Source organism: Rhodamnia argentea, chromosome 2 (genome assembly GCF_020921035.1).
Source record: "Rhodamnia argentea isolate NSW1041297 chromosome 2, ASM2092103v1, whole genome shotgun sequence".
Taxonomy (NCBI): domain Eukaryota; kingdom Viridiplantae; phylum Streptophyta; class Magnoliopsida; order Myrtales; family Myrtaceae; genus Rhodamnia; species Rhodamnia argentea.
The window spans coordinates 9,503,982-9,529,870 of NC_063151.1; the positions used below are offsets into that span (position 1 = coordinate 9,503,982).

Sequence of the window (25,889 nt, forward strand, 5' to 3'; positions counted from 1 at the left end):
ATTCAAAGTTGGTTAAAATTAGCAAAAATCAATTCATTTCATATTCAAATTCACAATCAATTGGATAAAATATGTGTTTAAAACTTCCAATTTCGATACCAATTTTTAACATTGATGGCATAGTCAACGAGTGAAGGGCGAGATTCAAATGAGGAAATGTTTTTTACGGTGAATACCTAGACACCCACAAATGAGGAAGGGCGTAGTATCTTGAATGAAAGAAGTGTGATTTATCCCTCCCGAGGGAAGATCGAATCGAAGTTTCCTTAGGTAGCAACCGACCTACAGCTATCATTATACTTTTGAAAATGGCAAGGATCATTCTACTAATCAATAGTTGTCCTCCAACTTTGAGAGGAAGGACATGGGTGACGCACGTACCGAAACCCACCACAATCCAAATCACCTGGACTAGAACATCTAGGAAACGATACCATCCCCGGGAAGAACAAATGGAGAGCCTCTTTTCTTTAAATGTCCTTGACAGGTTTTCGACCATGCATAAATCGATCCGGGATGTGATATGGTTCCACTCCCTCTTCTTCTTATGAGAAGAAATAGATGACTCATGATTGGGAATAGTTGGCATTGTAAGCACTGGATAAGCTGGTGGTTTCAAGTTGGGCAGGGGGAGGCGGGGGCGGCGGCTTTTGACATAGCGGGCCCGGGCGAGAGACCCGGAATAAGTTTAATGACAAGATAGGATGTCCAGTCCAATTGGTAGAGACACCTATGCCGCCTGTCTTATGTTTATCAATACTTAATATTAATTAGATGTAGATTTGAAATTCCCTTTTTTGAGGTTCCATTGTAGCGAGCCGGAAGTAATCTCCTTGCCTTCCCGCCTCAGGAGAAGGTGCACAGGCTCAAAAGTCATTGCCGCCGACTCACACGCTACTTTAAATCCTTACAAGACAAGAATAGAAATTGAATTTATAGAATAGACGAAACGAAATTCATTGCAGAGATCAAAGCACCTCAACGCATTTATTTATAACACATCAGTACATACCAAGACGCAAAGAAAAAGATGTCGGCCGCTCATTTACACACACAACTACTGCACTCCGCAAGCCGGTGGATTATGAGGGGTACACACAATATACGAGATCCAAGAGAAGGTAACACGCGCTGCACTCTCAATCTTCTGATGTTCCCTTTCCAAAATCCACTTCTGAACCTCTCATGTCCTTCGGATCAATGACGTGGTCATCCTCTACTGGAGGCGACATTGACCCCCGCAAATCTGCCTGCCTTGCCACTACATCAGTTGTTACTGTATCGTCCACCACCTTAACCGTGTCACGGTCATTCTCTTCATGGTCGTTGTCTTCTAAGCTTTCGTCAACTCTGTAATAAGCCTGTAAAGGAATAAACCAGCATTGTGCCGACACATAAGCAAAGGCCACATATCAGATCACCTACGTGACGGCAGAACAACCAGTACAGGTGAAACGAAAAACAAATGGAACAAATGATGCGATTCCTTTTTAAAAGAATTTTCTGTTTTTTCCCTGCTAGATACCACCTGGTGAGTCCCTTAATTGTTGAGGGAGACTAATAGCTTAGCACTTAGTAAATTAGAAGCCTCCATGCCATCTCAATACCGACTACCTCATCACAAACAGCAAACTTGTGATATCACAAATAGGTCAGGTCAGTTTTAAAGATTTCTTATATGACACACATATATGGGTTACTGCTGCTTGTAATTGTTAAATCATGACATTGACGACCAATATTCCACCCAGCTTCAAATTCTTTCCGGAGAAGTTCAGAAAAAAGTTGACCAGGTATTTCAACTGAACATGACATATTTATACAATTAGAAAAAAAACTTAAAAAAAGTTTGTACGTACCACACAAGTTTGTGCTGGCGACAGTACATTGAATGAGTTGGGACGATTATTGAAGTTTGTTTCAGGCACTCCAGGTACTCCTTCAGGGCAGGTAAAATGGTCGATATCATGCCCCACCTGCACGAAGCAAGCCATAGATGTCCGTAGGAAAAGGAAAGAAATGAGAATCGCCCCACAGTCCCATCATGCATGGGGCAGAACATACAGATAAACACAATTAGACATCAAAAAAGTAACCAGCTTGATTGTGGACATGGAAATTAACAGAGGTTTTGGGCATGCAATCTTCCGTTTTGAGACCAAAGTAACCAATTAGGAACTACAAACTAGAAATCTGAACAGCATAGACCACAAAACTAGATCAGAAGATGTATAACTACATCAGTCTTTCCCACAAATCTGGACATTCCACATGCTCCCACGTTTTAATAGGGCATACTTGCCACCTCTCTACATCTGAATTTCACAATTCTTTACCAGCAATAAATTAACAGCCCACAGTAATTCCTCTCGATTGCTTTAGCTGCTTAAGTGAAGAATTTAAGTTGCAGTTATGCCATTATCCTAGGGAAGTAGGGAATGCAGAGCAGACAGTGCCAAATGATAAGAGTCCCAGTAGTGATGCTGGGAATTCATCCAACGATCCACATTTACAAAAATTATTCCTTCAACTTTTCTTCAACTCACACCGAAAAGGAAAACCTACAATCTTCTTCTTGTGTTATTTAAGATTTTGTTTATTTAAAAGCCGCTACCAAAAGGACCAAGTTATATATTACTCGAGTAACTTTAGTGCTTTGTTAATTAAGCCTAATTCTCAACTGCAAGTTATATCTTCTAACAACCAGTACTTGGTTATTCTTTGCCACTACTACGTGTGAAGATAATAACATCCATCTTAGATTCTTGCGATGTACAGATATTTGAATCTTGAGAAATAGATTCAAAGCAAAGCATATTGTCGCTTCTATCATACGCAACTGCAAATGTCCAATAGAACAGGAACACAGAGAAAAAACTAATGCCTAAGAATTATTTTACACTCAATCTATGCTGAACATAATCTCTCCCACCCTCCCTCCCTCAAGTTGGATTTCTTCATGCAGCCGTCACAGAAACACCCCCATCCCCCATCTATGTGGCAACGTTTCATCTTCTGTTTCATGCACTTCAATGGTCAATCCCAACTTATGAATCACCAATCAAGAGAACAAAAGAGGTAAAAGACATGTAAGTTGCATATATCTGTTCACAACTGCCGATTTAGAAACTTGGCTCATTCCGAGCTGACCTGATAGGTCCTGAAACTTGTAGCTGCTATAGAACTGGATTTGAGATCTAGAGAAAGAAGACAAGAAATTCCATACCCTTCCATGCCCACCAAAATCAAAAGCATCACTGTCCAGTGCAACTCTATACTTCCCAGGCAGGTCACACCCGACTTTATACCTGAATATTCCAGTTCACTAATTTAGTATGTGCTACAAAATTCCAATCAATAAACAAGGGCAGCATCTTTAACCTGTCTCAGAAAAAAAGTCAATACTATCCTAGCAAGGATGAGATAAAATACCCATCATACGTATTCTCTGGATGGAAGTTGAAAACAAAAACTAAATCTCCACGCTCAAACACGATAACCTGTCAAGTGGACAATCACCAAATGCTACTCAGAAAACAATGGGCACTCACAAGAATTAGTTAGAGCAACATTTTAATAATGTCCATAAAGACATAAAGCATACAAAAACAGGTTAAGAGAAAAAAGTGTGGTTGCCTCGGCCCAACCTACTCCTATGCTTTTAAGCTCATCATCCTGAAAGTTGCTCTTAAAAAGTAAGTATTTTCAAGGAAGATATTCTGCTCCATACACCTCTGATCTCACAGGATCAAATTGACAATCAACAAACTATTCCTTCCACCAAAATATTGAGGGTAAAATCAATTTATGTCTTTCCAAATTCTTATATACCTTATCTTCCTCGTTTGTGCTGCTGACAATCTGCTTTTCGGATGCAAGAATTGAGAATTTTTCATCCAGCAAATTCATAGCCCGGTCAAATGCATTCATGAACTAGAAAAGTACCAAGAAAAAATAAAGCAAGGACATGTCAGAATTTATATACAGAAAGCACAAATGGCTATGACACAACAAATAATACTAAATGAGAGTATCGTATACAGGCTCTTATGTCAAAAGAAAAACACTTTAAGAACTAGATTTAGGTTTTTGAAACCACCAAGTACAAATGATAAACATGACATGCTTATATGTATAAAGCAATTTTTACAAGTAGAAGTGCGAATGTAATGATGAACATTCCATAACTCTGCTCAAGGAAAGTGATAGTGCAAGCTGCCAAGAACAAAGACAATCAAAATAAGTCCTCCCACCTTATATCTCAAGTGATCTGTATCCACCAAGTCCCACTGGCGTCTGCATTTGTCATAACTCCAACTATTGCCTTCTCTTGGGAAGTCAATCCACTCTGGATGGCCAAACTGTCAGAAACAGTCAAGAGGGAACTTAAGAAAGGTGAATAGTTAAAATCCAACATCAAGCCAGAAAGAGTAATTAAAACTGTTGGCAATTTTTACTCAAAGGGATAAGCTATTAGGTTGAGGAGGGTCGCATGTATACAAAGTCTAGACAAACATCATAGATAAGCAATAAGGGTAATCTAACATGCCCTCTCAATGCAAACCAGACAGAAGATGGCACATGGAATTGACACACAGAATAATACAGATGAAGTGGCATTTAATAGTAAATTGAGCATGAAGAAATCAAAACTAGGCTCTTATACTAAAATACCATATGCCGCCCAAAAACTCAAGTGATTATGTGTGTTTGGTACACAGTAGATTCCAGAAAGCAACCTCACTTCCTCCATTTGGTACCTCTACTTTGAATCAAACTGCCCATTCCCGCAGAATCTGGATTCTTGCACTTTGCAGGAATCAGCATTCTGCTACTAAACCAATGAAATGATGATTCCTTTGCTCAAAAATCAAGGAAAAAATTTATTGCCCATGTTATATCCCAATATTTGCTATATCATGCCATGAGCATTCTGTACAATAAAATGTAACCTTGAAGAAAGTAATTATGGCTACTATTACTTTCATTGTTTTGGGAATTATTTAGTTTATGAGGACTTATGCTAATATTCTGTACAATAAAATGTAACCTTGAAGAAAGTAATACATGATATTATTTTAACTTATAATAAAGAAATTAATGATGTTGTTTTTAAATTTATATGATAATGTATATGGTTTTATCATGTTTAACAATGTTTGGAAATTATTTTATAATTCAGCTATAATCATACTCCACTATAACAAAATTTTAATTTCACAAAATACAATTACATTATAGAACTTAAATGGAATTTAGTGAAATCCGCACCCATTCCACTTCCATTATAATCAAATAAAAGAGTCTTCATTCCATTCCATTCCCGTATAAAACCAAACAGAGATTATTGAATTATCATTCCATCTCATATCATTCTATTCCATTCATTTATCATTTCATTTTCTCATTTGATTCCTGAACATCGTACCAAACGCAACATAAGGGAAAGGAGGGTGACATGCATATAAGGTGCAAACAAACCCAATCCAGTAGATAGGCAATGTAAGATACTTAAAGAAAACAAAGAAAGAAAATGTCATACAATCTCAGCTCAATTTTGGGTATGAGGGATTGACCTAGTGGTACACCCTTAGGTCTTGAATTTGATTTTTATCTATATGAAATGCTTTTGATCTCCAAACCTTATAGTTCGAAATTCTTCCTGTATGTTTTCAGAAAGAACTTTTTGCCAAGAATAGATGTTCACTCTTTAGCCCACATAGATAAAGCGGACTTGGAACATTTGAGGCTTAGTCTTCGCCGTGGCTCCGGAATCAACTTTCTAGCATACTCTTTCTTCCTTCTCTTTCGTCAGCAAAATTGGAATTAATAAGAACATGTGAACTTGACTATATGGTTACACGTCATGAATAATTTTTAAGAAGGTTAGGGTTTGCGATGACTACATAGTCAGGAAGCAGTTAGAGAAGTAACCTCATTTCCCATAAAATTCAGGTAGCCTTCTCCCCCCAATGCCATCGTGATAAAATGTATCATCTGAAAGAACAAAATAACAAAGGTTATCAACAGCCATGAAAGCAGTCTGAATGTTTAATTCGGTGCAATTGACTTTGTTAACATTTTGCTGGTACCAAAACATGATACTACAAAATATATGAAGTGAAAACTCAATCTCATGTTTAGCCATGATTGGTCTCAAGATAATTATTCAAATCAAACCACAATTGCCAGCCATCACTAGGATTCAAGACAGACCTTGTGAAGAGCAATCCCCCGCTCAATAGAAGGAGATGCATCCGTTAAACAAGACATACCAGAGTAGATCTCTTTATCCATCAAGAGAAATGCAATTGTCTTGTCACCAACTATGGCCTGAAAAATACAAGAGGTAGAAGAGTATTTCATATGCATTGAAGAAGGTCCTACCAATTACAGATTAGATTTCAAAGTAGATGGCAAAGCAAATTGCTACTGAGGAACATATCAAGGAGGAGCACTCATGCCTGGTCATGACTCTCAGCATATGATATGCACTTTTCACTATATCTTCTATTTGTCAAACTCCCCAATATTTCTTTCATAGACCATTCTTCATCTTTCTTGTTCTTCAAGTAATCAATCCACCTGTCAGGGATGGCCATTGCCAAGCGGTAGTCGAAACCAACTCCCCCTTCAGAGACAGGTCGGCAAAGTCCAGGCATACCAGATACATCTTCCGCAATAACAGTTGCATCAGGCAAGACATTATGGATCAGGCAATTGGCTAACATTTGGTAGACAACAGCATCAACATCTGTTACCTCACTGAAGTATTCACCATAATTTCCAGTAAATGTCATATTGATACCATGGTGATGATACAACATCGAAGTCACTCCATCAAACCGAAAGCCATCAAATTGATACTCTTCAAGCCACCACCTCAAGTTGGATAGCAGGAACCGAAGAACTTCCCAGTTAGCATAGTTAAAAAGTCTGCTATCCCATAACTTATGATAGCCACGATCTCCTGTATGGAAGTACGACTCTTGTGAGCTTTGGCCAACGTCAAATCCATTGAGTCCATCAGTGACATTATTACTTGCATGGCTGTGAACAACATCCATCAACACGCGCAAGCCTAAGCTATGAGCTTTATCAATAAGATATTTCAGGTCTTCGGGTGTTCCTGATCTACTGCTTACAGCAAAAAAATTGGTGACATGATAGCCAAATGATGCATAGTATGAATGCTCCATTACAGCCATCAACTGCACAGTATTGTAGTTGTTAGCCCGAATTCGAGGTAAAACATCATCAGCAAACTCTCTGTACGAATTAACACGAGGCTCTGAGCTACTCATTCCAACATGAGCCTCATATATTCGTGGCGCATCTGGTTTTGGAGGACGAGGGTACTTGAATTGATACCTGAAAAGTGAAAGAAACATAGTCGACAACTTGTCATGTCTGTGGCGTTAAGTCCAAGAATACAAATCACAACGCACATATTCTTCAGGAATCTCAGAAAAAGATGGCCGAAGCTATGCCATATTGAAGGAATCTGAGCTTGCTTAATTTTATCTTTTGACTCTAGGAAAAGCATGAATTTAAGCCACATTGTCACCTTTCTGAGGGTGGCGGGTCCCAATAAACGCCGTCATAAGGCACTGCAAATCTGGAAGGGTCCACAATCGCATATTTAATCCAAGCAGGTATCCGATCAATCCAATTTCCATTACCATGCTTGAAACGAAATTTGACCCTTGAATTGTGAGGGATTCCCGGTACTCCGTTTTTATCAGGAACTTTGATAGTCCATACACCAAATTGATTCTTTTCCATGTTGTGATTAGAGCCATCCCATTCATTGAAATCTCCTATCAGTTGCGCTTCCCTACATAAGAGGAGGATAATTTCGTCCGGAGAAATCAATTGATAGAATACATAATCCTCAAGAAACTAGCAAAAAACTAAGACTTACTGAGCAGCAGGTGCCCACTCGCGGTACACTATGTCACCATCTTCACGATTAAATCCAAAACTTAAATAACCTATAATGAAGAAGGCGAGGACAAATGAGGGAAAGGCAGTCAAAAGTCCAATGACACGTTACTTTTGTTTAATGTCGTTTGACAAAGCATACATGGCATATTTGGTTTAGTTTGTTCGAGCATTTTCAATATAGTAGCAGTAAGAAATCTAATTACCAAAAACTGATATTTGTTTTTGCCATAGTAAGAAAAGGAACTTGATGAGGTACAAGTACAATCATCAACCGCATACATCACCTTTTGCAAATTCTTCAAGGCCACCCTCATGCTTTTCAAATAGCGTTTTTTGATCCACATATCTTTTCACTCTATATTTAAAGTGATCCATGAATGGTTCCAAGCCTGGATCGACATTTAGAATGCCAATCCTTTCAATGTCATCCTCTATTGGAGTCATTGTTGAGCTGTCCTCTGTTAATACAGCTGAAATTTTGAGAGAATGTTCTGCCTGATTCAGAAAGAAATTGCATTATGTCATTACTCATCAGGCCTCCAAGAAAAGTGAAAGCAAATATGCTACGTGACCAGTTCATTAAACATCACTTCCTCACCCATCCCTGGAGTCCCATGCTCTACAAAAAGCTTCTTATAGTCATCCTTTCATGGAAATAAATTGTTGATTTGAGTCTTTCTTATAGTCCATAAAACATTCAAAAGGAAAAACCGTGCTTCCTCTTTCAATAAATAGGCATGCATACCCTTCCATTTCTCTGAACTCTTGATGGAAAATGGAGCTTGTGACGCCTAACCAATTGAGAAGACTGGCTGACAACTCTGCCAAATTGCTGGTTGGCAACTGTCCTGTCATTTCTGGATGTCTGTCACAGATCCAAAAATACATGTGAGCTTACATTACAAATATCAGATTAGAAACTGACAAATAACAAATACAACCATGGAAAAATACAACCTTCAAAACACAAAGTACTTAAGGAGAGAGTACATTTCAGATTTCCAATCTACATTAGTATCTAGTATTGGATGTTTGGACCTCTTAAAGCACTCAACTATCTCAACGGATCATGTATCCCGCCTACTGAGTCAGCAGGCCCTGAGGGTGCCTCCCAGGGAAATTGTCTTCAGTGGGACAGAGCATAATGACCACGTCGCCCAAGACAGAGTCTGGTACAACGTCTTCACCAACTCAACAATCCCTTTGGCTTTTCAAAATCCAACTCCAGAGGTAATTTTCTTCACCAGGATCCAAGCTCATAATGACCCTTCCTAAGGCATAGTCCAATGTTGGATCTTAACTAACTCGACAACCCTCGTTTGAAAAGTCCTTGGTTTAATCATAAAGTGCATTTGGATGGATTGATTGCCCAGGCTATATATGAAGTACCATTATTGTGCTACAACAACTCCCTCCCTCCAAAAAGTTCCCGAGCTACTAACGCCCGCGAGAATTAGCGCACATGACGATAAAGAAAGGGGTTTCTCCGACAGTTTCAGTTCCATAGAACAAGAAAGTCGCTGATTCGATGCCTCAACCACTTTGTCCACATGATCTTACCATCCAAACCCATAAACATAGCATCCTTTTTCTAATGCTTAAGGAAAAACAAAGCCCACCGACCAATAAGATTATCAAAGGGACACCGAAACAACCAAAACGCTCAAACCTACTGATAGAGTTCAGCCAGCATAATCTGAACACATGCAAGGTGTGACCACCTTAAAAAATTGGCAAAACCAACTGTTTCTTCCCTAGAACAAGCCTCTCGGAGTCAAACCCCATCTCCGGAACACTGCTTTCGAGCGAAGCTCCCCGCTCAGTCGGGCAGTGCATGGATTGACCAAGATGGAAACCAAATGCATACTAATGCCACACACAACTCCATAAAGAAAGGTCACGATCGTACACCTCTACGATGCCAATCCCACACAGGAAAAGAAAAGAGAAAAGCATCGAAGGAGACGATATTCCGTCCCAACTGCAGAAGTAAGTAAGTTAAAACAGTACTTCAGCTTGAACAGATGGAAATCACCTGCGCGCATCGCGTCTTCGAGGAAGCCGACGAAGAGCCAACAGCAGGAATCAAAGCAAAGCGGCAAGAACCGTACATCTCTCTCTCTCTCTCTCTCACTCTCTCTCAAGTCGTTTCTTGTATCTTCCTGGCTTTCTGCTTCCGACAGCAATCAAAGCGAGCGCTCCGACTGAATCCCGTTAAAACACACCCGAACGAGAGACGCGTGACGAAGCGGGTGGGACCCGCCGAGGAGATCCCAGCCGTGGAATGCTGCGTCTCGGCGGGACCCGCCGTCCCACCCGGGATCCGTTGCCGTCGCTGTCCGCCATTCTTTTCCCTCCCCCGCGCGCGATCCTTCTTCTCGCTGTCGATAAAACGAGGAAGCAAAGCACCCCCGTATCGACGCCTCGCACGTGGGCGATGTCCGGACCCCGCGATTGCGACCCCCGCGCGGGACGATGCCCGATTGAACGACGGGGCGCTGGTGCGGTGGCTGACGAGAAAGCGTGATTATACAGCACCGCTGGCAAGGCCCGCCACGTGTGCGGGCGTACATGACCCTTGCCGGGCCAATAGCAACTGAAATATTCTCTCTCTTCAATTATTCCTGCTCGTAAAGCATTCTCAATTCAGTTTAATTTAGTTTTCACAATATCGATCGAAAATGAAAACGACGCATTTGGTGGTGGAGCCACCATCTAAATTTGAGTAGAAAAGATAAGACTAGTTTGATATGAATTGACACAACAAGAACCGTAAATGGATTACGACGACATCAGCGTGATAAGCAACAGGAGAAATTAAGAGAGAAAAAGCATGACTAGAATGTAGTGCTTCGACTCTCCCGTCACTTTCATAAAATTTTGAACTTGCACTGAAGAGTTACGGATAAGAAAGCCACTTCAGCTCTCGCCGCTTTCGCGAATCGGAGAGTTACGAAGAAGAAGGGACGTTGATTCTCTCCTTTACTTTCATGAATCTCAGAGCAAAACGAGTTACCGAGGAGCTGTGAAATTTCAAGTTAACAAGAAGAAGGGAGAAGAACATAGGATTTTATTAAAAACATCTTTCATATGATGAATAAATGAAATCACATTCAACTTTGTCTCACCTTCACATAGGATTTCTTTATTCGAGTTATGTCCCTTTCTCCGGTTTGATAATTTCCCGACTTTTATCCCGGTCACCAACACAGTCTTAGGATGTTGCTCAGCCGAAATAAGTGGCTTGCACATGAATAATGGTGTCGAATAGGTAGATTGGGTTGAGTTTGGATAGGTCATAACAGGTCCAATCTAAATTCACCCATTTAACTTATATTGACCCATTTATTTCTTATACAATTTAGATTGACCCATCTCAATTCTAAGGGTGTAAAAATTGAACCAAAATCTAAACCGAACCGAACCGAACCGAATCGAAATTTTGTGCATGTTCATTTCAGTTCGATTTTGGTTCGGTTAACTATCAAAGAACATGGATAATTTAATAGATCTATAGATCAGTTAAGTACGAATCAATCCGGTTCAGATCACGATTTTGTCCATCCTCTCTTACCGTTCACTACTCTGCACTCTCTATCACTCCCCCCGTTTCTGCTTTACTCTCTCTCCCTCTGTCTGCGTGCGCTCTCTCTCTCTTCCCTCCTTTTTTTTGCTTTATTCTCTCTCTACTTCTATCTTCGCGCACTCCCGCCCCCCCTCTCCTCCTCTTTTCTACTTTATTCTCTCTCCTCTTCTTCTCTCTCCGCCTTTTCTTCTTCGTTCTCTTTCTCATCGGAGCTGTGAACGGCTTCCCATTGCTGTTATTAACATTAGTCCGGGATTTTGCTTTCTCGCTTGCATTTCTTGCATTCGCGAATTGTCGCTTTCTCGCTTTCACGAAGAAGAAGGGACGTTGATTCTCTCCTTTATTTTCACGAATCTCAGAGCAAAAACGAGTTACCGAGGAGCTGTGAAATTTCAAGTTAACGAGAAGAAGGGGAGAAGAGCATAGGATTTTATTAAAAACATCTTTCATATGATGAATAAATGAAATCACATTCAACTTTGTCTCATTTTCACATAGGATTTCTTTATTCGAGTTATGCCCCTTTCTCCGACTTGATAATTTCCCAACTTTTATCCCGGTCACCAACACAGTCTTAGGGTGTTGATCGGCCGAAATAAGTGGCTTGCACATGAATAATGGTGTCAAATAGGTAAATTGGATTGAATTTGGGTGGGTCATAAACAGGTCCAATCTAAATTCACCCAGTTAATTTATATCGACCCATTTATTTCCTATACAATTTAGATGACCCATCTCAACCCGACCATATAACTCAAATTTTTATTGTAGCAAGTTGAGCCTTAAGCAATTCAAAATATATTAAAAATAAAGAAAAAACATATGAATGAATTTTCATAGTGCGACTCCGCCCCTTGCTCCGCCGCCGAAGCCACCCTGAACCGCCGTAGCACCCTGGCCACTCCCTGGAACGCGGTGTACGCGAAGCACCGTCCACGGTCTGTCCTCCACGGAGCTCGCCTCCTTCGCTCAGATTTCAAATCATAGAGAAGCCCTCCCTCGTGAACAGCGGGGAGGCGTCGGAAAATCGTTCGAGGGTGTGGTGACGTAGAGGCAGGCGCTGTCGAAGGCGAGGGAGAGCTCGAGTTTCCTCCATTTGCTACTCATTCAGGAGACGAGAAGCGAGACCAAGGGCAAGAGAAGGGGGGCGAACGGAGAGCAGGTGAGACCGTCAGATCTCGGGAGAGGAAGCCATGGGAGGGAAACGAGGAGGGAAGGAGGGGGGAACGTGTGTTTCAAATGGTCGATTCGATGGTCGATACGAGAGCTTCAATGTTGAGGAAGGAAGGACTTCGAAAGTGCAGAGAGAGGTCGAGGAAGGAAGGGTTTACAGGATCAAATCAAGACATGCTAAGGCGTGAGCCGAGGTAGAAGAGGACTGAGACGGGACCGATAGCTGTGACTGGAGGGGAGGCGGCGGCGGCGGCGGCGGCGGAGGCCACTGTGGAAGAGGAGGACAAATTGAAGATTGGGGTTGGGGTAAAAGTACTGACCCATTTGAGACCCATCCAAGACCCGTATAAGACCCACATTTAATTCAGCTTTAAAGTTCAAACCCATAAAAACCCATTTATTAACAATAGACTAACCCATATTTGACCCAATTAATCAAAAGTGAGTAAAAAAATTGGGTCATTAAACCCATTTTGACACTTGGGATAGAAAACATTCAATTCAAGGTCTTTGAAACCATTTTTAATTTGAAAATATTTTTCAGCTTTACCCTTTTTTTTAAAAAAAAAAATTCGAAAAGTACGTTTGTTGTCCAAAAATGGAAATTTTCTTTTTAGAGTGAAAATTCTGACTCCATTTTTAGGATAATTACACAAATTCCTCGAACTTTGGACCGAACTTGTCTTTATTTTTTCACCTAGAATTCACGTGGCTTTTAAATGGTAAAAATGAATTGTAAGTATTGTTTTTCAGAAAGAATCTCTTGTTACCCTCAATCGCTATGAAAAGAGAGAAAACTAAGTTGACTAAAAGAGTAACAACCAGATAAAACAAAAATACGAATACAGATAATGAGATCGAGCGCTAATAATCTGTTAAGACGGAACAAAATCCAACAATGAGTTCACTGGCCCTCCGAGTAAGTAAATACTGAGTAATATGGTAGCAATGCTCCAAGATGAAACTCCAAAAGAACCAAAGCTTGGTCAATTGCTAACTAAGGAGAGGTCCCAGAACATGACCACATGGAGATGGATATGGAAGAGCTTTGACAGTTAACGATTAGATTGTTCATAATCAAAGTCACAGGTCTACACAGTCGCAGAGTCTGAGCTATGGCTTCATTAATTTCTTCGTCTTGAGGACAGAGTGCCAAAAAAAACAGGACAATTATCATCATCAGTTGGGTATTAACATCCTAGAAAATGTAAGCTGTTGTATCACATTTGGATGACAATGATTGCGTTTTCATTTCACACATCAGGTACCTTGATCAGCACTGAAAACCAGGCCAATCTTCAAGATAAAATATCCGCATAAACATCAAGCAGTATCAAAGGTCAATCCAATGGTCATAGCAATTCTATTCCTTCAAAACAACTAACTTGTACTTGTAATTGTGAACAATTACCTTGTACTCATAATTATGAACGAACAAAGAGCAAGTTCAACTTCTTTCACAGACTGACCGACGGTTTTCTCTTTCTTCCAATAGACACACTTCCACATCCTGGTATACATACATGGAGTTAACAATTAAAGCAAAAAGAAAAAACTCACAAATCAGTGGAAATAGCAAGTAGCATTTAGATGACATGAGAAAGTAATAATATTTCTACATCTATGAATATCAAGTATCAGATACTAGCAGGTATTTACAGGGCTGCAATGCAAAGGTTTGCTGACACGCCACACAAATAAATTGTCTTCCAGTGACAAAGCCTTTCGAATAGAAGAACACTGATATATCTTATGCCAGCAAACACATCCAAAGAAGGTCATCACTCAAAAATCCAACCACTTACTATAGTACTCGCAAGTCATTGGAGAAATGGTGCCTCCAGGCATACAACGGGCTATCCGTGGGCAGACCCCGCAAGGTATCCAAGCCATCACCCCAACTCTCGGTTCCTTCATGGCATCAGGTGACCTCCTACACTTATAACACATCCTACCAGTCGGGACAGAAGCAAACTCCCCCAGTCCATTGCTCCTCATTTCGATCACGTCATTGTCCAAAACCAATGCCCTGACGATGTCCCCAATCTCCTGACTAGAGCAGTCAATCTTCAGAACCCTGGACCTCCGGACAGCGTTCGCGACCGTGTCCACGGTCGCAATCTTCAGATTCCGGATGTGCTTCAAGCACTGGTCCTTAAGGAAGTTGATGAACTCGGTCTCGAGGAACCCCTGGTCGTTGTACCACTTCCCGCCAGTGATCTCAGAGGAGGGCTCAAACTCGGAGGCAAGGTAGTGCTTTCGCCCTTTGAACTGGACATTGACAACCTCTTTGATCAGGAGTTTGCTGCGGAGGGACTTGAGAGACTTGTCAACGACGTTGTCAGGGAGGCTAGTCTCCCGCTTAATGTCCCACGACCAGATGCCCAAGTCTTGCTTACTCTGGATTAGATTGTAGAGGATCTTCTCTTGTTCGGTCATGTACGGAGCAGGAACTTTCAAGTCTGGTCGCTTCCTTTTGCTCATTGCTTTCACTGGAGAGAGAGAGAGAGAGAGAGCACATATGAGTTCATCACATTACCGAAATTGTTAAGTCTTAACCAGTCGAGAAAATAGCTTCCTCCCATCCCAAAATAAATCAATATGGCAACAATAAATAGCATACAACGCTTATGTCAGTGACTGGGAACAGCTTCCTTATAGAGACAGATGGACATTAATCTCTAGCTCAAAATTGCAACGTTAGTCCTACACCATGTAATAGAGAAAGCTAATTAGAGAAAGTGCAGACAGGAGTTACTGTTCAGCAAAATCTTGGCAAGAAAACCCTTCATCAATCAAGTACAAAGTGATGAAATCTACAACTTAAACTGACCCTGTGACATTGTCTTTAATTATCAATTCAATTAAACGAAACAAACCACAAAACATAGACAAATGAACACACTGACAAAGTGTGGCATAAGAAATTCAGAATTAGCTCAAAAGTAAAATCCAGCTTTCGACATGGATCTTAAGCCTCCGAAGTCTTGTTTATCTATGTCCTTGCTCAAAACTTCATTCGAGCAGCAGCAAATCATCAGCCCACAGCAGAGGTTCAACTGCCAATGACTAGCGACAACAGAGATGAAGGCAATGGCCAGGGGCGACGGTGCCCGGGTGTTTGAAACTATCCCCGTTTCGACATAATTTACCAAGTTTCACAGCACAAACTTAACCGTTGAGAGAGAAAATCGGCTCAGCTAGGGCACGAAAAGGAGAATCAGAGAGAGGCGCCGACGGCGGCGGCGGCAGCGGCAAGGGCACCTGAGGTCCAACGACGACGTCAGGGGTTGCGCGAGGTCCGGGGGTGGTGTGGCGACGCTGAGAGCGACGGAGCGAGCTATGGACGAGCGACGGGGCGCGCGAAGGAGCGAGTCTCAGCGTCACCGAGCGACGGAGCAAGTCTCCGAGAGTAGAGATTTAAAACTAGCTTCTGCATCCCAAATCCATATTTTTAATGGACCGTTATTTCAGAATGAGATGTGCAAAATCTTTCCAGCCTAAAAAGCATTTACGCTCTTCGGGTCGTTCGTACCATATCGTATTATGTTCAATACTCTCCGATATTTCGATAATCTTCAACATATAACCGACACAACACATGATTAGCTCCGAACACACCTGCTAGACGAAAATCCAACAACCTAACACGTCATTTCATCTTTCGTCAAGTATGAAATCAATTTTAAGTATTTTCAATAAATTAATAATTAAAATATAAATTTATAAAAAAAATTATTTAAGTCATATATCCAACCAATCAGAATAATAATAAAAAATCATTACCAATATTATCATATATAAAAATATACATTTAATATACAATACGTCTTAATGTATCGAAATTCTTTATTTTATAAGGAATGACGTATCGACGTGTCGTATTATGTCGCGTGTATCGATGCTACTCAATCCAACCCCTCACGGCCAATGCTTTCCAGTTGGCCCAGATGAAGAATCTCGCTGCGTGCTGCTGAAAACAATTTGCATGTCCTGTGCTACACCATGAAATAATGTTTTTCCAAAAGAAGATGGTCACTGCTCGAAACGATGATTGATTGAAGTTGATACGAAACGAATACGTGGATAACAAGAATTTTCTCGAACCCTTTTCGGCCATGTTACTAGCACATCCATTTCTCAAGTCTCCATGGCAGCCTAACGAGCAACGCCTCGTCATTTGCAGATCGAGCTTCGACAAGACCCAGGCTACATTTCTCTCTGCCCTTTTTACGATTTTCTCCCAAGCAATGAAGTGCGGCTTGCACTTTCCAAAGGAAAAAACAGAGGAACTTCTGATTTGAAGTTTAGTCTCGAATACTCTGTGAATTTCCTCACTAATCAAACTTAGGTTGTGTTAAATAAGAAGAAAACGTACATGATAACAAATAAGAATCGTTTCAATTTTGTTGCTAGGACTAGGAGATCTAACTCCGGTGACCACTTTTGCTGCTTGTTAGGTTGGCCTAAAGGTATGAGAACAAGCATCGGCCAGCTCACTGACCTTATCCATGATAATATTTTCCTGAATATGCAATTTGTAGAATTCATTAGGCAGATTGGTTCTCAGGGAGGTAAACTCTGATGCCACGGCAGCTAGGAATGAGCTCCGACTATATTGGTCATTTGCTTGCTTGTTCTCACTTTTAAACTTGTTGAAACCAATGAAGTGCCCGCCAAAAGAAACAAAACAAATGCTATGGACCGGCAATCACTACCTCCAGATGGGAACACAAGGCAAAAGCTGTCCATCTGCTTTGCTTATATCAAGATCTCTCTCAGTTACTTGTGAGATGAGGCTATGCCCCGGTCGACAGATTATACAAGAAGTCCAGAACCACGCCCAGGGTTTTATTCATTATCTAAAACTCTGTACAACATCTACAAGAAACACTCCTGCAGACACATTCATCCCCATTGCTTCAGCGAAAATAGCCGTAGAGCTCCAAGAAGCAAATGCAGAAGTTCCAGGGGTTCGATGCATCGGTCGTGGGACCAGCCAAAACAAACCTAAAGTATCTAAAAGGAAGGAGAGCATTTGCGCCAGTTACGGGCCACGACGCAAACTGCCCAGGCTTGCAGATGGTCTGGTCGTTATCATGTACCCTCAAGTCTGTCCACGAGTTCCCATCCACGGAGCCCTGGAATTTGTCATAAAATGATTTTTTGTTCTGTTTCATTAATTTCCCATCTTAATGCAACAGGTGGCAATTTGCTTCAAGATAAATGGACGGATGGTCCAACGATGCCAATATCAAGATCGGAAGCAAAAGTAAGGAGCCTTGACTTCAACTACAGTGTAAGGCCCAGATAAGATGCCACCAGTATGTCATTCCTGCTATATGCATGCATGATGCCTGCTATAATTGTAGTTACAATCCTTACCTGAAGCTTCCAGAACCTCATGTATGCCCTTGAGCCATCCTGTCTGAGGGTGTAGTAGTTGCACATCAGCTGCATCAGGAGAACATTCTTATTTAGGATCACTACGACAACTGTCAAAAAATTCCCTGATTATCTTCTCATCTATTAGGTAGTGGAGATGTTTTTTAATGATGAATTTTGCTGAAATAAATGGATCAATTGACCATTCAGTGATTTTGTTTGTTGTGGTACTTGCCCCTTAATTCAAAGAGAATTAAGGTAATTATGCAACAAGCACTTAGTTGTTAACTTCTTCCCCACTTCCTCACTTTCAATTACAGTCTCTCTCTTCCTCCCCTTTCTTTCTCTGGCACATACATCAGTGTATGCCAGTTGTGCAATACTTGTTTTTTTGGGGTCGGAAGTCGTACAATAGTTTAGAAGCGCAAGAAACAGTTGAGAAAAGGTCTGCAAAACAGAGTAGAACTGGTGTCCACGACTGAAATAGACTGCATGTTCCATTTATCAGAATTCTGAACAATTACACCAATTAGTAGGTGGCAAAGTTGCTTTCTTACCTATTCCATTAGGAACCACAGATCCTTTTTCTTTGTGCTCAGATTACACAGTGATGTGACTAATCAATGAAATCTCCATGCGGCCACCTTCTGTCCTAAGAACACGTATATGCCTTTAAACAAGCACTGATTGTGCAAGTGCTGAGAATTTACTTCTTTACGTCCTTACTTTCCCGTTCCACCCCTCGGGGCATAACTTTATATCCTTTCTTAACTGTAGGACAGTGTGAAGCAAAATCGAAGTAGCAGTTCTCAAATGGGAATCAACTCCAACTTGATTATTCATACAATTAGTTGCTACTATATATTCAAAATGAATCACTCTTTTATGTCGACCATCAATCTAGAGTCCTCTTGCTCTAATATCTAAAGTTTATATAAAAACCTGACCCTGGCAACATGCAAAAATTATAAAATCTATACATTATAAAAGAGTCTAGTATAACCTGATGATCTTCGCCAATGTCTACCAGCCACCATGAGCAGTTATGTCCATCTTCCATTCGAGGGCCAGCAAAAGATGTACCCTATAGAACAAAATTAATTTCTTAGATACTCCCATCGATTGCGTAAAGCCCGCGGTAGCAAAGGAACTGGGGAAATTAAGAAGTTTCAGATACCAACTGACTGAAAAGGAAAAAAAGGAGAACCTGAAAAGTTCTTGAGACCAAAACTTTAGGATCAGTATATCTTGAAATGGGGCTACTAGCGGAAATAAAAATCCTCTGCAATATTTGACACAAAGATAAGCAATTTCTAGAAAGTGAATGGTAGAGAGAAAACTGAGGCATTAGGTAATTCACCTTTGCAATAACAGGATTAAACCACTGATGTTCCCCATATGACGTGCCCGCAAAGTACATAACCCCATTGCTGTCACCATCACATATGTATTGGAGCTCCTTAAAACTAGATCGCCTATGTTGGAATCTGGCAAATTAGGAGAATTCTATTATAGTAGGAAATCTTAATACATGAAAATGTATAAGTTGACCAATGTATTGACTCATGGAGAGGGAGAGTATCATAACTCGCTAGTGTTCATAGTCCAGACATTTGATGGTTAGGTAAGTTTTGGTATTTCTTTTGTTGTTTTTATTTTATGTAAGGGCTCCTCTAAAAGACTTAAAATTTACAAAGAATACCACATAAAAGAATACTAAAAGAAGCATATACTAAAGGTCTTGCAGAAAGCTTTAAAATATATATTTAAAGAAGAAATCATTCTACAAAAGAAAAAAAAATCAAAATCATGTATAGCACCAAAGATTTGCATAAGCCCATCTAATAAATTCAACTACATCAATTTTGTTTCAACTACAAAATGCAAATGAGCATGTGATGCTTTATGCATGTGCACCCATTTCAAAGAAAAAAAAATTGGAGCAATTTTCTTTAGAACTAAAAATCTTTAGAAAATTTAGAAGGTTTTATGTTGTAAAACATAAAAAAACCATGTTTAAAGAAAAACATTAAGGAGTGAAAAATCTAGCCATGCATAGGACAGGTTCTCCACTGGTGATATTCTGTTGTTGGACAGCAGGTAGTTAATGAGGAAAACTTTATTTATACAGAGTTCAAGCCAGAGCATAGCTTTAACAGGGATAAATATGTGCTTTGTCCATCAAGTGCTCCAACATTGAATGGAGATGACCAGGGTGAAAACCATGTCAACACCACATCTCCGAATTAAATTTAACAGGCATGAACATGGGTTTTGTCCATCAAGCACTCCAACAATGAAAGGAGATGACCAAGGTGAAACCATGCCAACACCCATGGAACCTTTTTGCAAGATATCAATACAATCCTCAAGTGACGGGAAGCACAAACACCGAGCGATGCGTATTGCACCAATCTAAAAGTGAATTCCTTGGTATTTTGGCTTATAGAACTAACAAAGCAATTCTATCCAAGATGCTTTCCTCCCAAGGACAAAAGCACTTGCTACACACCGCAATTTGAAAGAAGGATATATGTAACCAGAGTTTCCAATCCTAATACAAGCATCTTACTGAATCCAGTAAATTGGGCACATGGTCATTACAAAAACATCAGTTGAAATGAAGATTCCTTTTTGTTTTCTTTCCTTCTCAGCAATAAGCTAAAGCACCTTTGCTTTTGAATTCTTCTGATACTTTCTTGCTAAAAGTGATCTAAACCGACAGTACAGCAACTTGATGACTATTACCTTTTGTCAGTCCCCATATTTGTCGACCCAATTTCTGTATGGTTGAGGGCCTCCGTGACCTACATCAGCGAGAGCATTTAGGAAAAGAGAGAAGGAATTATATGGAAGGAAATTCATGAAGTGGTAGAGATAATGGCACGTTGATTTCACAGTATGAAGGTCATGCTTTTTTCCCCACAATAACACTAATGAATTGTATGAATCGCTTACAAGGTGGTCAAGAACATGGATATGTTTTCTGAGGTTGCTCACCTTCAACTGCAATACAATCATGAAAGCATTGTGTGAAAATGATGTTCTCACATTGAGAGTAGACAGCGACTAAATCTCTAAGTCCAGGCCCTACATACCTTCTTAAGCAATGCATGTGGTAACAAGGCAAATCGCACAAAGGGCAACAAATCATTAAGTAAGTGAAGCCTGTCAGAAAAAATGACTTCAGGTGTTAAAGAGTTCATGAGCTCGTCCACTGCTTCCCAACCAAGTAATTTCTTTGCCTTCGTGCACCACATTAAAATTGCATTGAGAACCCTCTCTTCAGATGTCACAGTCAAGTCTGGATGCTGCAAGGTCCATTCCCTTAGTTAGAGACATTCAACTTTTGTCAGACAAACACAAGCAAAAGAGGTCATCTATTGCCCCAAAGCTTCTCAGACGAATTTGGCTACTTGTCCAGTCTAAATCCACGAGAAGAAGCCACTTCTCACCTATATCCATCATTGATGACCACTAAAATTTTATTATGTCGGTAAATGTATTACGTTGACAAACCCTGCCGAACTATCAACTCTAGTAGCATAAGGGCAGCGGGTGACAGAAAGTATTGAAGTTACCTTCCACCGCTCTACTCATGAAGTACCAATAAGAACTTATTCGTAACCTTCTTTCTCGGTAGGTAGGTAAGCATAGACTATACAATCCAGATTGCTATCACATATCTTCCACGCATTTCTCTTCATGTTGATCTCTATCGCCTCATGAAGTACTATTTGCCTAAAATGTTTACTTCCTTTGTTTATCAGATGTTAAAAAAGCAGAGTAGTTGCGGGTTGATGGGGAACAACAATCCAGAAAGCTGCACTGACCTGAATAATATGGCTAAAAGTTGTGTCGTCTAACAAGATAAAGTCCATGCTCGCTGTTGTACAATAATCAAAGTGTGTTGCGAAATTTCTCTTGCTTGTTTCTTCAATAAGCTTACAAGATGGAATCATTGAAACAGCTTGGAGGATGGGACATATAGAGTCCTGCAACAAAGTTCAATAATTAGCCTAAATAGCTACAGCCCTATTACAGAGCCAAAATTGTCTGCTTCCTCGTCCATTAAACTTGTGCATAATAGTAAAACTCTTGATGTATGACCATCTTCCAATAGGAGAACTCCATCCCTGCAGATAATATGTACATGAGAGGTATTAATATCTTATAATTCAATCAACATAGGGATCTCTTCTTTTCTTTATAGAGCCCGATACCCGCAAGTCACTTCTCCGTTCTTTCACATTCAAATCATATACGTAGCATGCACTAACTGTGACAAACAAAATAATTAATTTAACAGATAGACCAACAGAACTATATGACTAGATAAAGATCGACACGCTACCTCAGAGAGGCATTCTAAAAGTATTTTGCAGCACTCCTGATGAAGTAGGGTGACTCCAAACTGATCAGCAAGTAAAAGCAGTTGGAGTAATAAGTTCCCAGAATTTGGACCATCTTCCATGTTAATTTCACCACTATACATGAAGCTGACCATATGACTGAATGCTTCTGGTGATACATCCTTCAAGCAAATCTCTGACGAAATGCTCTCAGTCATTCCGTTGGTGAACATCTGTCAACAACAAATCTCTATTAAATCTTATTAAAGGACAGGATAAAATCTCGACTCGTCCCTAATATTAAACTAGACTCAAAACAGAAGGGTACCTATTAAAGGATCAACATTTTGCTTCACTTCAGACAAAAGAGTACATCAAACACTCTTTTTCATCCATTCACGATACAATAAGTTGCCAGCATTACTACACATATTTCTGCACAACAGCCCTTTTACTTATGACAATTTTAACCACTCTAACTCACATGCGCTCGCTTTTGTTCATTTCGGTAGTTGTACCCACCCTCATAGTCGACCGACATGACACATTTCAATGGTTACCAAACTGTAGAAGCATTCAATTAAGTGAATATTATAGGATCATAGAAAGAAATCTAAGGAAGACATATCAACATGACAACTGTTGTAGTCAATAGGAGAACCTGTATCTAATTCTTCTCCCATTAAATTGTGGTGAATATTTTTCCTTCATATGAAAAGATAAAGTTTGTTCTGATCATAGAAGTCAGAGGATTTTAGAACTTAAGTGAGGCTGACAAAAGAAGAAACAAATTAAAGAGGAACAAAGGCATAAGAGTTTTGCTCACCTTTGCAAATGGGATGCTCCACAAACTAAGAACAATTTTATGTGCCTGGGCAGCTAGACCATCACCATCCATGTAGATTTTAACATCACTGTGTTCACCAGTTATAGGCAACTGTTTGAGTTTCTGCATGTTGACAGGGAGCCCAAAGGGGAAAACCGTAGAATGGGGCCTTGAGCTTGGATATGATAACTCCACGTTCTCACCAGAGTGAAACAAATTGTTATTCGACTTAAAACGACCCATCGTTTCCTGACACTGCTTAACCAAGGGCATCACCTCAAATTGTAAGGCTAATGTCATCAGAGAACCGAGCTCAGACTCTGCAGCCTAAACCCATCAGCAAAAATTAATTTGAGTTATCTGGTAAGGCTAAAAATTCCACAAATATGTCTAATTCAAAAGCTCTATTGGCCCTACTAATCATACAAAAACCAAAAAAAAAAAAAAAAAAAAAAAAAGAGATAATTCCAAGGATTCACATCCATAAGGAGCAACAAATTCCAATATGAAGATGCCCAACTGGACAGGAGTTTTTAAAATAAAATCTCGCAATATCAAAGTAGTCCCCTGACACACGATGGTAATCCTGGTGACTAGTGAAGTCCGTCCTGCTTAGGAACACTATCTGCCTGAAGGGGATGCAACACTACATCCTGTTTCATTGATTATCGACTGCAATGATTTTAAAAGCATGCCAAGCCAAACTTCTTTACTGGCTGGATATGATGCCGGATCGTAGTTACCAGAGAACACAAGACGTAAATAATGGAAGTTAATGTGTTTAGGTAGATTTGGCAGCAATTATACCTGCGTATGTCCGGTGTACAAATACTGAAGAAGAGAATGTAGGACACGATATTCAACATCTCGGAGACGAATAACATCACTCGATGAACAAAAATTGAAGTTACCACAGATGCCCAAGATGACCCGGTGAGCAGGGACAGGCTTTCCATCCTCTCCAATGATGAAATACACATCAGACAGTTCCCAGCTCTCCAGAAAATTTTCTAGTCCCCACTTTTCATAATCTGAATATTCTTCTCCCAAATCCTCATCATCTTTTCCCTCCTCCCCTTTGTGCTCACTCCAATCCACCTGCTTCCAGAGTGAGATAGGATTTTGTGTTAATGGCAACACACTGACATTCCTATATCCAACATGCTTGTCCCAGCTGCTCAGCCCAACATACCGAACATTGCAATTCGGGTTGGTGTCCAACCACTGGAAAACCAGATTCTGAAAAGGGTATCGACCCTGGCCAACGCTGATCAACCCGTCACATATACTGATCCAGTAGCTCTGAAAAGCCGAAGAGCTGCAAAGGGCAACACCCGCCTCATCGACTGCGGTTTTCCCATCCACCTCAATTTTGAAACGGCGGTTGCGGTGACTGCCAAGAATCACGGTATAGTGAGGAGTGTTATCTCTCTTGTAATGGTAGTGCTGGCTGCCGGCATTCTCGCGGAACACCACGGTCACATCATTGCGGGCAAAAGCTTCAAAAGCAACACAACCCCTCCCGGCTTCCCGGAACATCAAATCCTCGCTCCAAGCACACTCAAAGGGCGCAACTCTGAGGAACTTCTTCTCCTTCTCTGCCATTTCCCCTTCCTGAAAGAGCACCTCTACTCTTCACCAACTCCAACCTTCCTCGTACAAAACCCAAAAACAACTGAAAAACCCAAGAAGTTATGATTTATAACAGTATAATGCTATCATTAATTGATCGTCTACACATTCACCACAAAAGCCCCAAGAAATTCAGTTTAGAACGTCGCTGTCAGGTGTGGTCCAGAAGCCACTAGAAACCCCTCCACTTGACACTAGAAAAAGACCCAAATCCAGGAGACGAACCGTCGTCAAATGCGGCAGGATGCTCGGTACCAAGTCCTCCACCACATCCTCGTCCAGCAACCCCATCGTGACCGAATAGACATCAACGACAAAACGACAAAACTTGAAAAGGACCAAAAACAAAAAAAAACAAAAAAACAATCGAAATCATCACGCGCTTCAATCAACGAGGAAAGAGATCCCAAGTCAATCCACTCGGGGAACTCCCACATCGCAAAACTCACGGCACAGGTTGCCTCACCTGGCTCCCAACGCTGGAGATGACCACGACGTCGTCCGGAACAGATATACTTCGATCAAGTTCAACTTTGGCGGCTGATGGCGGAGCGACTGTGATCAGAATCAATCGAGGGCGGAGATGATCGGAGAGAGACGAAATCAAATCGCACTTGGGGTGATGCGAGTGGTCGCAGGCATAACGGAAAGGCTAAGGGAAGGAGCTGCCTCTTCTTTTTTTTTTTTTTTTTTGGTCTAGTGGACTTGCCTTCCTTTTTTTTTTTTTTTTTTTGGGTCCAACACTTGCCTCTTTGAGTCTTCGGCTCATTGCGATTCAGCGAGCCTCGACACACGTGGCCGACTTTCCCAAAAGAAAATTATGTATCGATTTTCTCCAAAAATATATATATAAAAAAATTACAAACAAAGACCCGAAATACTCTTATTTTTTTCAAATAAAAAAATGAATATCAAATAAGAATCTAAAGTGATCAAATCACATCAAATAAAAATTATTGTTTAAATAAGGATCCGACATCGCCAATCG

The 25,889-nt window shown here is 40.6% G+C and overlaps 3 protein-coding genes across 12 annotated transcripts; all 3 read right to left on the bottom strand.

The window, feature by feature from the left end:
* Nucleotides 1-937: 937 nt before the first annotated feature.
* Nucleotides 938-10,250, bottom strand: LOC115738642 (1,4-alpha-glucan-branching enzyme 1, chloroplastic/amyloplastic-like). The gene is made up of 14 exons (XM_030671324.2): nt 9,983-10,250; nt 8,693-8,812; nt 8,232-8,442; nt 7,925-7,994; nt 7,568-7,837; nt 6,465-7,371; nt 6,217-6,333; nt 5,935-5,997; nt 4,254-4,361; nt 3,832-3,933; nt 3,433-3,500; nt 3,227-3,308; nt 1,860-1,976; nt 938-1,361 (listed from the first exon to the last, which is right to left on the bottom strand). Exons 1-14 carry the CDS (start codon nt 10,058-10,060, stop codon nt 1,140-1,142), a joined length of 2,535 nt encoding a protein of 844 aa, XP_030527184.1. The 5' UTR covers nt 10,061-10,250; the 3' UTR covers nt 938-1,139.
* Nucleotides 10,251-14,269: 4,019 nt separating this feature from the next.
* LOC115738645 (DNA-directed RNA polymerase III subunit RPC6-like) lies at nt 14,270-16,049 on the bottom strand. 8 transcript variants are annotated; one of them, XM_048273843.1, is made up of 2 exons: nt 15,971-16,049; nt 14,270-15,192 (listed from the first exon to the last, which is right to left on the bottom strand). In XM_048273843.1, exon 2 carries the CDS (start codon nt 15,188-15,190, stop codon nt 14,492-14,494), a length of 699 nt encoding a protein of 232 aa, XP_048129800.1. In that variant the 5' UTR covers nt 15,191-15,192; nt 15,971-16,049; the 3' UTR covers nt 14,270-14,491. The 8 variants fall into 8 exon arrangements, with proteins under 8 accessions (XP_048129800.1, XP_030527191.2, XP_048129799.1 ...); XM_030671331.2 differs by lacking the exon at nt 15,971-16,049 and adding an exon at nt 15,859-15,955 and having other exon boundaries at nt 14,270-15,198; XM_048273842.1 differs by lacking the exon at nt 15,971-16,049 and adding an exon at nt 15,616-15,824.
* A 1,485-nt stretch (nt 16,050-17,534) lies between these two features.
* On the bottom strand, nt 17,535-25,552 carry LOC115738643 (BTB/POZ domain-containing protein At2g30600). Of its 3 annotated transcripts, none has more exons than XM_048273837.1 (13): nt 25,368-25,552; nt 24,077-24,883; nt 23,270-23,596; nt 22,446-22,676; nt 21,925-22,086; nt 21,190-21,402; nt 21,050-21,097; nt 20,840-20,898; nt 19,452-19,578; nt 19,299-19,373; nt 19,095-19,175; nt 18,092-18,160; nt 17,535-17,847 (listed from the first exon to the last, which is right to left on the bottom strand). In XM_048273837.1, exons 2-13 carry the CDS (start codon nt 24,872-24,874, stop codon nt 17,629-17,631), a joined length of 2,409 nt encoding a protein of 802 aa, XP_048129794.1. In that variant the 5' UTR covers nt 24,875-24,883; nt 25,368-25,552; the 3' UTR covers nt 17,535-17,628. The 3 variants fall into 3 exon arrangements, with proteins under 3 accessions (XP_048129794.1, XP_048129793.1, XP_030527186.1); XM_048273836.1 differs by having other exon boundaries at nt 24,077-24,918; nt 25,368-25,523; XM_030671326.2 differs by having other exon boundaries at nt 24,077-25,228; nt 25,368-25,520.
* Nucleotides 25,553-25,889: the final 337 nt, after the last annotated feature.